A 13,313-nucleotide genomic window follows, 5' to 3' on the forward strand; every position below is an offset into this window, starting at 1 on the left:
GAACACAAAACAGTCACATTCATGTGGCAGTAGTTGGATCCCAGAGGCCAGCAAAGCTTTCAGACCACTCACCTTATGTGGGCTATGTGCTGTTGTACAGGCTGATGCTGAAAATGGTCAGGCCACGGATGATGCAGGCAGAAGGATGGAGAGGGCTGAAGACAGCACGCGGTCTGATAAACAGGTGAATGGTTTGGACAAAGAGATGCAGAGTACTCTGCATGTGGCTGCATGCAACACGAGGTCAAAGCAGAGGGTGCCGTGGGACCGGCCTCGGGATGGCGCTCTTGGTGACTGTTATGGCTAGTCAGAGGGTGATGGTATGGGCAAGGATGGCAGCACTGGGGTAACATCGGAGGCGTTCTTTGGTTGTCTAGAGGCAGGAAGGATGATTTAACTGTGCCATTAACCTGCAGGCATCCGTTGGGACTCACTTGTGTTCTCGGTGCTTCTTTGGATGTGAGCTGCTGGGCTGCAAGGTCTCCATCACAGGAGGTGAGCGGACTAGGGTTGGTAGCACTGGTTGTGATGCTGCCATTGCTCAGAACCACAAAATCCTTGTTTCCGTTGCTCATAGCCATGCTCCAATGTTTTGATCCTAAGAAAGGAAATGATGCAAAATCATCCAGTTATGGTCAGGCAGGCAAATATGTAGAAAAGACAAGTAAGATACTTAAAACAACTCTTGAAGGGTTCTTGGAGGGGCTGTGAGAGAGTGGAGAAACTCCGCAGCCTCCGCAACAACCAGCCAACACCTAAGCTCTCCTGCTCTTTCCTCTCAGGCCCCTGAAGGGCCATCTCTTGTCCCCACTGGTCACTTTTCCCTCCTCCACCTCTACTTCCAGTGCCTTTCTTCTCTCCCTACCCGAGATGCGCAAGTGTTGTTGTTGGGTGTCATCGAGCTGATTCTGACTCATAGCGACCCCACATCACAGAGTAGAACTGTCCTCTAGGATTTTCTTGGTTGTAATCTTATGGAAGCAGATTACCAGATCTTTCTCTTTGGGTTCGAACCACCAACCTTTCCGTTAGCAGTTGAACACTTAACTGACGCACTCCCCCAGGGCTCCTTAGATGTGCAACTGTCAGTTACAAATTAGAGCATTTTGGAATGGGGGGACAAAGGAAGAGGGAGGATGCCAATATTCTTTGACTTTTCAAAATTGTCATGCTTGGTTGTCCTGATTTAGGAGTGAAGGGCAGGACGAAGGAGCACTCTGAGGGCGACCAGGCGTGTGGGTTAAAATAATGTGAATAATCTTAAAAACGTGTCGTGTCTTCGAAGAGCGTGTTCTGCTGGGGCCTCAGCTCCTACTCTCAGGTGGCAATGCTGTGAGGGAAGGTGGGTGAGCACTGTCTCAAGAAAATGTGTTTCTTCTTATAAGTCACTCAAGTGCTAGAATAAGAATAGCCAGAAGAAAATACAAACTAATCAGTTAAGCTAAGAATCGTGGCAACTAAGATATCAGATGCAACAGTTTCGTTCTCTAAACCAATGACTATAATGCCAAGGAAAATAAGATGAAATGCACCACCTATGCTGAGCGCAAATTTATCATTTTCTAGGTTACGTACCACAGGTAGCACTTCTTGCACATCAGGAAAAAAATGCTACAGGTGGGAATTGCTTCAAATGAGAGTTTTTTTCTTAAGCCTTTTTTTTCCTTTCACCAAAGAGTCCAAGCCTTCAACGTAAAGGAAAATTCTTACACGCCCAAATGACCAGTGGCATGGTTCTGTCCAGCCAACAGCAAGACAAAAGCAAAAACAGACCATTTCCTTCTTCTTCCTCACCCACCACCCTCTGGGTAACATACACACAACACCCAGGAATTTAGAGGAAGAAAAATAGGCCGTCAAGTGCCACTGGTCTATTTAACCTACACATGAACTCCAATAGGAAAAAATAAAACCACGATTTGGCTCACTAACCGTTCTAGCACGGCATTCTGGAGACAGCTTCTGGAGAATCTCCCTCCAGTCTCTCCCCACCTCTGGGAGACATGCGAGGAGCCAGAAGAAGTCACCTTTTTTCAGTCCAAGTACACGGTAAGGTAACGTGACAAACCTGGATCACCCACGAGGAAGAGACCTGTGCACATTTTCACCCTATATGTAAATTACTCAACAGGGGCATTTCTGAGCATAACCTGCCAGTGGAGTGCATAAAGTTTCAGTCTAAACACTTGCACCCAGAAGATACTCTCTGTACTAGAATGTAAGCTTAGCATTATTTATTTACCTTTCTGATAAAATTCCTCACACACACACACAAATTCAGTTACACAGGCATCAACAGTATAAAAAATGGTGGAATTAATGTGGACCTTAAAGTTTCTTTACAAGCTATTTGAAAGGAAAGACAAAGCATTCAAAAGCATAAAGCATAAATAAAATCAAGTACACATGGTACTTTTCTCATCGGTCTCAGCATAGCTTTTGGAAGTAGCCCACCAACCCAAGCTTCTTTTTATAATGGCTGTGGAAAGGGCTTCTGAATCGTTGTAGTAAATACAGTTGTTCTCTTCTTCATTAACTCACTCAAGGATATAAATTCTCAGTATAAAGCATTCAGATAACACACCAACACAAAGCAACAGTAGTTAACCTGTATCATCTAACTACAGGGAAGGCAGGCAGGTATGACGGGAAGAGCCCTAATCTGACCCAGGAGGCACAAACTCTCATCCTTCTTCCACCACTTTCGTAATGCACCTTGTCAACACAAAGATTTCACTCAAGCCTCTGTTTACTGAAGAGTATATTCTCCCTTTCGTCGTTATCAAGAGTGAAAGCTGCATGCAAGTGCGTTACATATATACATATATGCATGTACATTATATATTTGTGTGTGTACTATATTTATTTATTTATTAAAGGACATTTAAAGAAACCCTAAACTTTTTAAAGTTAACTGAAATTTGAGATGCTTATTTGCATGCTTAAGTGTGAGACAGTCTAGATAATGTAGGAAGCAATCACTAGACGAGATGAACGCATTTTCCGGAGTTAGAAACTCTCCTTGTACAAACACTCCCTGCACACATTTCTCCAACCTCCACCGGCCACCCATGCTCCCACCCCTTCTCTCCAGACCCCAGCTAGGCCATCCCAGCTGATGGGCTCTGTGGGGCTGAATGGGAAAATCAACATCTTCCCCTGACCCCCTCTTTCCTTTCCATCACGAGGATGGAGTAAGGAATACTTTTTCTGTTTTGTTGGCTTGTTTTTGCCACCCTAGGATGGTTAACATCACCTAAAAATAACCTATTTTTGTTAAGGATTTAATCCAATCAATTCCTACTGACTCTAATCACAGCTGAAGGGGGCATTAAGCTAGAGAAGTATCTGACAACAACAACAACAAAATCCTCCAAGTTTTAAAGAGAAACTCAAAACAGGGAGCCTTCAATCTCTAACACCCGTGAAAATGCCCTGAAATCCCCCTGGGACTGGCCACAGTTTTCACATTTCCCTATCTTCTAATTAAATCTACTTCTCCTCAGGAGAAATAATCTTTCTTTTTTCTTCTTTGTAAACAGAAATACAACTATCATTACATTTTATTTTTATTGCAAATGCATCATTTCTCAGTTACATAAGAGTTAAATAGATATTTGTAGGCCAGCAGAGGGGCTTAATCACCCTTTATTATATATATATATTTAAATTTTCACTGTGGTAAAATGCAGTTCGAATGCCAAATAACTGACTTACAAATGAACTTTTGGGACACAGTCTGTACCTTTGGGACTTCCTGTAATGAAGAAGAAACTAGAGGGTGGTAAAGAGTAATCTGCACCCTGACTCTGGCTTATATTTGAAGCGAGTCACGTGAGCTTTCTATAATTTGGTTTCTTTGATCATGAAATGGGAACAATCAAATGGACTTAATAAGCAAGTAAAAAATTATAAAAAGCAAGCACGGAAAACTTGCTGTAAGAAATATTTACAGATATTGTTCAGTGGATGTGTTTCTGTAAGGGCTCAGGTGGTCAGGAGAACAGCAAAGTTTCCCTCTGAAGTAGAGCTGACCCTGGGGCCCATACAGAGAAAGGTCTTTTTTTCTTCAGAACTGAGGTAAATGAGAAAAAAAAAAAAACTCAGTCTGAGCCTGGGCTGAAGAGAACTAACTCTAAAACAGAAGCAACAGAGGAGGAACCAACACACTCAAGTAAGAGACGGAGTCCCTGAAGGAAAGTGGTGATAGCACTTCCTTGTGCCAAGCTGTCGTGATAAATAGAACGCTATGCAATTATAAACGCGATGATAACAGCATTTATGGTAGAAGTTTAAAATCAGCTTTGGGTTAAATAAAATGTGTAGCTTTAAAAGACAGCGATGTTTAAGTCTCCTGTTCTCTCCAGGGCCATAACACACAAGCGCCGTCAGAAGAAAATAATTCTTGAGGCACCAGCTTGAGGTGGCAGGGCCCCATGCCATAGTATATTTCCTGCTGTTCATCAATACGCCAATATCAACCCATTCAAAGCCACCAATCTCATACCCTCTATTTCACCTTTTTAGTTAGCATTTCTGTGCCCAGTGTGTTTCTGCAGTTCGGGTCTACAAGTCTTTTGGTTAAGGACCATCTTTTGATAAAATTTTAAAATTTAATTTTTTTTCCCGAAGCCTCAGTTCTTCACATGTATAAATTGAGATAATAATCACTTCCCATCTCGCAGGATTACTATGAGAATGTAAAAATGTTTTGAAAGCCACAAAGGGCCATATATTTGTAATGTGGAGAATTACCACGATTGCTTGACTGAATGATAAGCATATAGACAAGATATGGAATGATATTTCTTCAATTTTGAAGCCAAAATTATGCTTTAAAATGGTAACTGGGCTATCTGTAGTTAGAAAAAATGGCAATGGGTAAGTCTGAGTTTGGAAGCTGACTCTACCAGTTAGTAACTTTGAGAGCCTGGACCAAGTTACTTATTATACTCTTACTCTAAATCTTGGTTTCCTCTTAATTTTGTTTGTACTGCAAATTGGTGCAACCTTCCAAGAGAGGAACATGGCATTACTTGACAAAATTTAAGATGCTCTTATCCTTTGACCCACAATTCTACTTCTAGAAATTCACCCTTTGGATATCCTTGAACAATACGTAAAGATACATGTATGTGTAAGAATGTTGACTGCAGCAGTGGTTGTAACTGTGCAAAGTGGAACCAACCTCAATGACCATCAGTAAGAGACTTAAATTCTGGTCTTATCAACACACTGGGTATTTTGCACAAGGGAAAAGGATAGGTTAGATCTGGAGGTACTGTTATGGAAAGAACTAGGACATCAATACGTGCAAATAAAACCTAGCTGCAGAACAAGCTTACATGGCATGAATCTATTTGATTAAAAAAAAAGGTGGGGAGGCTAGATATACATACATGGTTACGTATATGCCCAGATAATTTCTAAAAAGATGTAAGAAAATGCTAACATTGCTTCCTGCTGGCAAGTTGGACTGGGCTATCTGGAAGGGCAGAAAGCACTTTCTGTACTGCTTGTAACTTTTACTATAAATGTGTCTTTTTATAGTAATATTAATAAAATAACAAAGTCCCTGGCACTGTGACTAACAATGAACGATGGGTAATTATTATTAAAATGCAAAAACAGATACAAAATTACTTTACCTTAAAGGATACCTAGGCATTCACTGGATACATTTTAAATCATTAATCTTTTAAAATATAACTAGTCTCTTAAAATGGCACCCTACATAATCATATTAAACACTGGATGAAGCAGGAAATGAAAACAGAGCTAAGCAAAAAGAATGGATGGAACACACTCTATTCAGACAAAGCGTTTTTCATCGTGGCTTATCTCACAGCTTTCAAACTTTTTAGAAACATAAATGATTTATTTGTCGGACCAAAGCAAACTCTGAGCCGAAAGCGCCAGGACTAGTTCCATGATCATTAAGACAGATGCTACAGGGAAGAAATGCACAGATATTTCAATCATGTTGAAATGTAGAGTGAAAAAAGTAATCAGCATTCACGTGATTAGAAGGTGCAAAAACAATGACACCCTGTTCTGGTTTGGGACTCAAGAAACTTAAATCTATAAAACATAAGGAAATTATACATGGTCCAAAGACAAAAAATAGTATCTTGTTGAAAATGCTATCACATAATCACAACGTTGTTGTTAGGTGGCGCTGAGTCAGATCCGACTCGTAGAGACCCTACAGGACAGAGTAGAGTTGCCCCAAAAGGTTTCCAAGGAGCAGCTGGTGGATCTGAACTGCTGACCTTTTGGTTAGCAGCCAAGCTCTTAACCACTATTCCACCAGGGAATCATAAGAGGATCTATTCGAATTATGGAAACTTTATTCATCAACACATTACACACAAAAATTTAATGGCACACAATTTTCCAGCGGATCCAATCAAACTGTTTGGGTGGCTCCCAGAATACAAACATATGCACGGAGCACTATGAAAACTTCATGGCAGCTATCTTGGAATGAGGAGCATGGTGGTGCAGTGGTTAGGTGTTCGGCTGCTAACTGAAAGGTCGGTGGTCGTTCAAACCCACCAACTGTTCTGAGGGAGAAAAATGTGAGTCTGTTTCAGTAGATAACAGCCTTAGAAACCCTATGGAGCAGTTCTGCTCTACCCTATAGGGCCGTTATGAATTAGAACAGACTCAGTGGCGATGGTTTTTCTTTCTTCTTTTTTTTTTTAATCTTGGAATTAGAAACCAGGCTGCTAGAGCTAGCCAGGAAATTGTCAAGTAAAAATCCAAATGTAATGTTGAAAAGCATACACAGACCTGTTCCAATTAGCACAGTAACCACTTAGCAAAGCTGTCACTGCCCTTAACAAATATAGGAGTCCATACAGCCTGAAGGAATATCATCACCCCCAGCAACAGCTGCAGCAGCATCCCTCCTTGGTATTGCCACACAGTGCCACACACACAATCTCACTTGAATTGATCCTCCTCATAGCTCTCAGAAAAATAGGGGTGGCAGGTACTACCACCCCATTTGGCAAAAGAAACCTTGAGACACAGAGAGGGTAAGTAACTTACCCAAAATCACACAATGACGACAAATGGTGAGGCGAGGAAGTCTGATCACAAGGTTTAGAGGGCTTTCTGCTAAACTGCGTTCCCTAAATCTGGACGATGTATTCTAGAATAACTCTTCGTGTTACCAGACTCTTAACATCAAACTTCATAATAAATGGCAAGACTGAATCACCAACGAGACCCAGTGGTGCAACCAACCAATCATCTTTTTCAGAGGAGTGATGGTGCACAGTTTAATTAAAAAAAAAAACACGAGCCACTTTAAACCAGTGTTAATCAAACATAAGGACCATGTGGGGCCCTCGTTAAGGTGCAGATTCCAATGCCTGGATGGGGCACAAGCTCCCAACACACCTGCGTTGCTCGTCCCTGGAACACATTTTGCTTAACTAGGCAAAATCACAAACGAGATGGATAGGCTACAAAAGAATTAGGCTGAAGTAATGGCAAAATGATATACAGAAATAGGTAGAACAGTAGAGAAATTACATAGGAGTTGACAAATAAAAGCAAGAACTTTTTTTTTTTCTGATTTGGGCAGAGAAAATATAGTTTAACAACAGAGGTTCTTGCTGAAAATCAAGTTTAATTACTGCTTATTTTGTGACTCTCAAATCTTTTCATGCATTGTAGTAACAGCTGATTGGGTTTTAATCTTTTTCACCAAACTCACATATATGGATTGAAGCACCTTGCCCAGTTAAATGGTGAGACACTTTGTTTTTCCCAACTGGTATCAGACAGAGGAGCCCTGTGGCACAGCGGTTAAGCACTCAGCTACTAACCAAAAGGTCAGTGGTTCAAATCCACCAGCCACTCCATGGGAAAAAGATGTGGTAGTCCGCTTCCCTATGGAGCAGTTCTACTCTGTCCTATCGAGCCAATACGAGTCAGAACTGACACAACGACATGGGTTTATTGGGTATTAGATATAAGAAATGGGTATATAAAGATACTGAAACTCCCCCCCACCCCCCACCCCCATCAAGTATAAAGGTAGCCAGTCTCAGGAACACTTGTATCCATTGTTTACAAAACCTGCTTTAATGTGAAATGGTTCCTCTAAAATTGATTAATGCTTATCCTAAAATGATGGTTCATTTCTGATCACTGATACCAGTTGGCTTATTAATATTTAGTGCTAAGGCCAGAGAAATAAATGGCTTCTCTAAATGCACATGCGGAGCCCTGGTGACGCAGAGGTTAGGAGCTCAGGCTACTAAGCAACCGATAGGCTGGCAGTTCGAATCCACCAGATGCTCCTTGGAAACCCTATAGGACAGTTCTACCCTGTCGTCTAGGGCCGATATGAGTTGAAATTGACTCAACGGCACACAACAACAACAAATGCACAAGAGTAGCTGACAAAGAATTGTATTGTAGGCCTCTTCTATAGTGGGGCCGTTAAAGTTAGAAGGTAGACGATCAGCCAGGTTTTGTCTCTAGGAATACTTTCCCCCTCAAAGAGCGATTAAAAATGCATTTAGCATCTCACTGTGTCAAGCACTTTCCTCACACTACCCCTATGAAGACATTACTAAACGCATTACAGAGAAAACTGAGGGTCAAAACTCCAGATCACATGATGGCTATTTAATCCCAGACCCATATGACTCAAGATTCCTCTAGGGCAATACCAAGGTCAACTAGCTTTTATAGCACCGCTAGGGGCTGCTGATTAAAATTCTGTCTGAAGGCCCACATAAAAAATAGCTTCTGAATTCAGTATTTCCCAAGAAAGTTTTAGAAATTACAGTTCAGCATTCAAGAAAGTCAATATTTCACTGAATTAAAAAGAGGTGTTATCCATCCATGTATCTATCATATCATGGAAACTTGAAGAAGCAAGGCAGTGGATCTACCTCTGGTGTCATGTATTTGGACTATTTCAAAATAATGTAATTGTGACCTGACAGCAAAATATGTATCTTTCATCAAAGAATCTGGCACCTTTAAGGAACTGAAAATGACAAGTTTTAAATAAAGAAATATCTCCTCCCCCTGTGAGACAAATTAAACTTTCTTATTTTTCTTTGAGTTTATGAACTTTCTACCAATAAACTCTCTTTCAATAGGAACACTTAGAAATATCTTCACCTAATCACCTATAAAGGACCCCTGGTGGTGCAGTAGTTAAGCTCTCTGCTGCTAACAGAAAGGTCAAGGATTTGAACTTACCAGCCACTCCACGGGAGAAAGATGTGGCAGTCTGCTTCCCTAAAGATTATAGCCTTGGAAACCCAATGGGGCAGTTCTACTCTGTCCTATAGGGTCATTATGAGTTGGAACTGATTCAGTGGCAATGGGTTTTGGGTTAGTCAACTACAAGCATTTTATACATTGTAAAGAAATATACAAAAATAAGATATTATTGCTATTATTCCCCTTAAGCATAACCTACAATAAGCTGGAAGTCATTCTCCCAAAGAAACCATGTCATAAATTTGAAGGTCTATACAACTGAACGTGTACTTCGTAAGGGCCTACTTGGTATTCGTTTGGTTTCCACCACACCATGAAAATGCAAACTGAGTTCTGGGAAAGCGGAAAGTGAAGCATTACTATTCTTTTACAATAAAGCTTATTGTTTTCCTATTACGTCCACATTACCAAGTCAGCAGTTTCAACTTATGATATTAAGTACCATATTTGAAAATGAAATACACCTAAAATTTTTATATTGCTTCTTTCGATGATGTATACAGGCACCGATAGATAAAGATAAACTGTATTTCACATATTTCTTTTTTTAAAAATTCATGGCATTTATAAATAGCTTAATGATACAGAAGAAAAATAAAATTTGCCAGATAGTTTTTCCTGCATATTTACAAGAAAAAAAAATTAGTAAAACAACCCTGAAAGATATTCCAGTGTATGTACCACAGCAAATCTGAGAGCCCTGAGTCTGGAAAGCAGTCTTACCCCTGGAAACGAACTAGGCTGTCAAAGCAGAGATGGATACATGGAGGGGTGAGTGGTAGGAACGTCAGAGCTGTAGAAGTATCAGCCTCATTTTCTTTGTTTTATTTCGCGTCCAGTGAGCCTCTGGTAACAGGTCTGTGTGGAAAGGAAAACATAGTGTAAAGTGAGGCTTCTCCTTCACAGTCTGGGATAAGGGACAGTCAATGACATACTCTTCTTAGCATAAACACATCTTCCTATACACACATTTCAAGAGAACTGTGAGTCAGAACTGACTTGATGGCAACAGGTAATGGGTATCACTGCAGAGGGGAGCCCTGATGGCCCACTGGTTAAGCAAGCACTCAGCTGCTAGGCAAAAGGTTGTCAGTTTGAACCCACCAGCCACTCCGTGGGAGAAAGCTGTGGCAGTCTGCTTCCGTAAAGATTACAGCCTTGGAAACCCTATGGGGCAGTTCTACTCTGTCCTACAGGGTGGCTATGAATCAGAATTGACCCAACAGCAGTGGGTTTGGTTTTCTTTTCCTTTTTCTTTTTTTAATCATTGTATTGCAATTATTAAAGCGGTTTTCACAGACTTCCAAATTCATACACAAAAATTCTGTCTTCACACAATATTCACCACCTCTCCCCATGCTCACGTTAAAGTTGGAAGGGTGGGGGAAAGCATGCAGTGAGTAGGAAGCCTTAGTAAGAGATTAGTTGAAGAGAGCCAACAGTGCAGACTTCATGGGACCAACGCTGTGGAAATGTGGAGGAAGCTGTCACATAGCCGCCTCAATTATGTATGGATCTTGTGAAGAAAGTTTAGGAAATGGCTAATTTGAGGATTAAGCTTACTTAATCCACACGAAAAAGTATATCCCCATCCTCTGCCCGACCTCCAAAAGGAAGTCCCAAGCCCCTTTACCCTAAAATTTTGTTGGTTGGCGGGTGGCGGTGGGGTGGGGGACGACAGATTTCTGATTGCATTTTAAGCGTCTTACACTTGGTAACTGTGGGGTCAGGCTTGCTCGCATACCCCTTCTCACTTCTCCTCACATCTCTGCCAAATAGAAATTCCCAGATGCTCTGGGAATAAACAGGACTCTCAAGATGTGATAGGTTTATCTCTAAGCCATTAAGATTTCATCTGAAACTATTTTGCCTCAACTAAAATTGCAAAATGGGCAACTCTACAGTTGAGCAATCTATCTGTATCACTTACAGCTCTTCCCCACTAGAAACGTATCAGATTACTGAGCTTAACTAACATTAGTGCTGAACAGATCACAAGCATGCCCAAAGGCAGCATGGCGTTTCATACTGCACACATCTCAAGAGCTCAAGAATCAGCAGCTCAAAGGGGGAAAAAAAATCACCGAGGATAAATCAAACTAAGAAAAGTCTACTCCCACATTTGTAAGGCAATAAAAAGAATGTGAGAAAATTTCTGAAATGTCTTCTATAAAGCCCAAAACTGAGATCAATCACCATAAAGCACTTAAAAGTTGTTTGATTTAAATGGTAGTATGTTGTTTTTTAATACCACACTTAGAATTATCTAAGCTTTTCCCGCAAATGCTAAGTATCTGATACCAGGCCCCACTCCCTGCTGCTTGGTGAAGTTTGAGAAGCAGCAAATCAAACTTCCTGGAGCAGCTCCCCAAATGGGTTCCTTCCTGCAGAGCTCAGCGAATAGTGTCTCAAGGGTATCTCTTCCTCTAGTCTATTGGGGAACTTGGGAAACAGTTCTCAAAGTATTTGTATGAAAACACGATCAACACGACAAAAGACATCCTTTTATTTAAAGGACTCTGTTTTAAGCTTAGAAAAACATTACATTTATAACGACTTTTTTCTTAGTTGAATTGTAAATTAACTGTTAATAAATATAAAGACTTTCTTCTGACTTGAATTGTAAATTAACTTAAGAGCCTGGGTAAAAATGCCGTAAATCTCTGTCTTTGTCTAACTTAAATTATCACTATAAATGCTTGTGAACTGTGCTATTTGTTTTCTTGATATATATTCGATGAACTGAAATTTTACTGTTGATGTGGGATTGTTGTTTGCTAACAAAGGTAATTGAATCATGTTTTTTCAGTTAAATGGGTAAATGCCCTTATTCAGCAAGCATATAATAAGCACCTACTATGTTCTCTGTGGAAGGAGCCCTGATGGCACAGTGGTTAGAGCGATCAGCTGATAACCAAAACGTTGGCAGTTTGAACCCACCAGTCGATCCACAGAAGAAAGGTGCGGCACTCTGCTTCAGTAAAAATTACAGCCTTGGAAACCCCGTGGGCAGTTCTACTCTGTCCTATAGGGCTGCTGGGAGTCCAATCGACTCGATGGCAATGGGTTTGGTTTGGTTGGTTTGGTGTTCCTTTGAATAGTTTTCTGGGAATCTAAATATGTGGGCTGGTTTAACAGTGATTAAAATGAGAAAAGAATAGGAACTCAGATGGACAGAACAAAGGAGCATCCTCTTCCCCAAGTTACCCCCTCTAATTTACTTTAGTTGCTTCGTTTTATATTGTCCCAAAAGACTGACAGGCTAACCAGTTGATTTGTCTTGTTCTTAAACACTTCCGGTTTGTTTCCTGTGTTAGGATGTGACCAGGAATAGAAGAGCAATTTTTGTTTTAAAAATAGGAAATGTCAGCACAGTCTGTATGTTAAGCCTGTCCATCATCCACACTGAGTTATAAGAGCCATACAGCGAAAGGGCTCTCAGTGGGACCCAATGCAGTCCCAGGACTCAAAGCAATTAGAAGGGAAGGTAAAGAAGTGGTGAACAGCAAATTTCCCAACAGTTGCCAAAAACCGTTGCTTGGTTCAATATAAACTATGAAGACAATTGGGATTAGATTACAGAACTGGATGAATGAATTTTATACTACATATCATTTCCCACAGCGAGGCAAGATTAGCACACATTTTCTAAATGATTTGTAGGGCAATCATTTCAGATACTTACTTGTTACACTTTTTTTTTTTTTTTCCATAATCAATGTAAATAGTTCGGGCTCCCAATTCTGAAATTCAGGTCTAAAATGTAAGCTACATCAAGCACAGAAGAAACATAAAAAAGACCCTGCCTTACTTTTGTGTCCTAAAACCAACAGTTACATACCAAAGAGTAGAATCCAATAAAATATGCTAACAGGCAAGATTTTGGCAATGAAAGCATTCTAAGATAGTCCATTGCAAGACTAAAAAAATAAATTAAATGATGCAAAGAGGCTATTTTAACATTTTAAAAAGCAGAAATGCACCAGCAGATATTAAAACCATGGAAAGTAGTAAACCTACCACCTAAAAGTGAGACACTCATTAGCTTAGCGCTT

General features: G+C 40.5%; 1 protein-coding gene across 19 annotated transcripts in view; it reads right to left on the minus strand.

Moving 5' to 3' along the window:
- The window catches only part of DISP1 (dispatched RND transporter family member 1), a 210,291-nt gene that overhangs the window by 62,798 nt on the left and 134,180 nt on the right, over positions 1-13,313 (minus strand). For 18 of the 19 annotated variants that reach the window (XM_003410946.4, XM_064276860.1, XM_064276869.1 and 15 more), the window contains 2 exons: positions 9,982-10,116; positions 73-598 (listed from right to left, as the gene is read on the minus strand). In XM_003410946.4, the coding sequence (XP_003410994.2) occupies positions 73-581 (509 nt within the window). In that variant the 5' untranslated portion in view covers positions 582-598; positions 9,982-10,116. The remainder of the gene's footprint in view (positions 1-72; positions 599-9,981; positions 10,117-13,313) is intronic. The other variant, XM_064276865.1, reaches the window with a different exon arrangement.

Source organism: Loxodonta africana, chromosome 25 (genome assembly GCF_030014295.1).
Source record: "Loxodonta africana isolate mLoxAfr1 chromosome 25, mLoxAfr1.hap2, whole genome shotgun sequence".
NCBI lineage: Eukaryota > Metazoa > Chordata > Mammalia > Proboscidea > Elephantidae > Loxodonta > Loxodonta africana.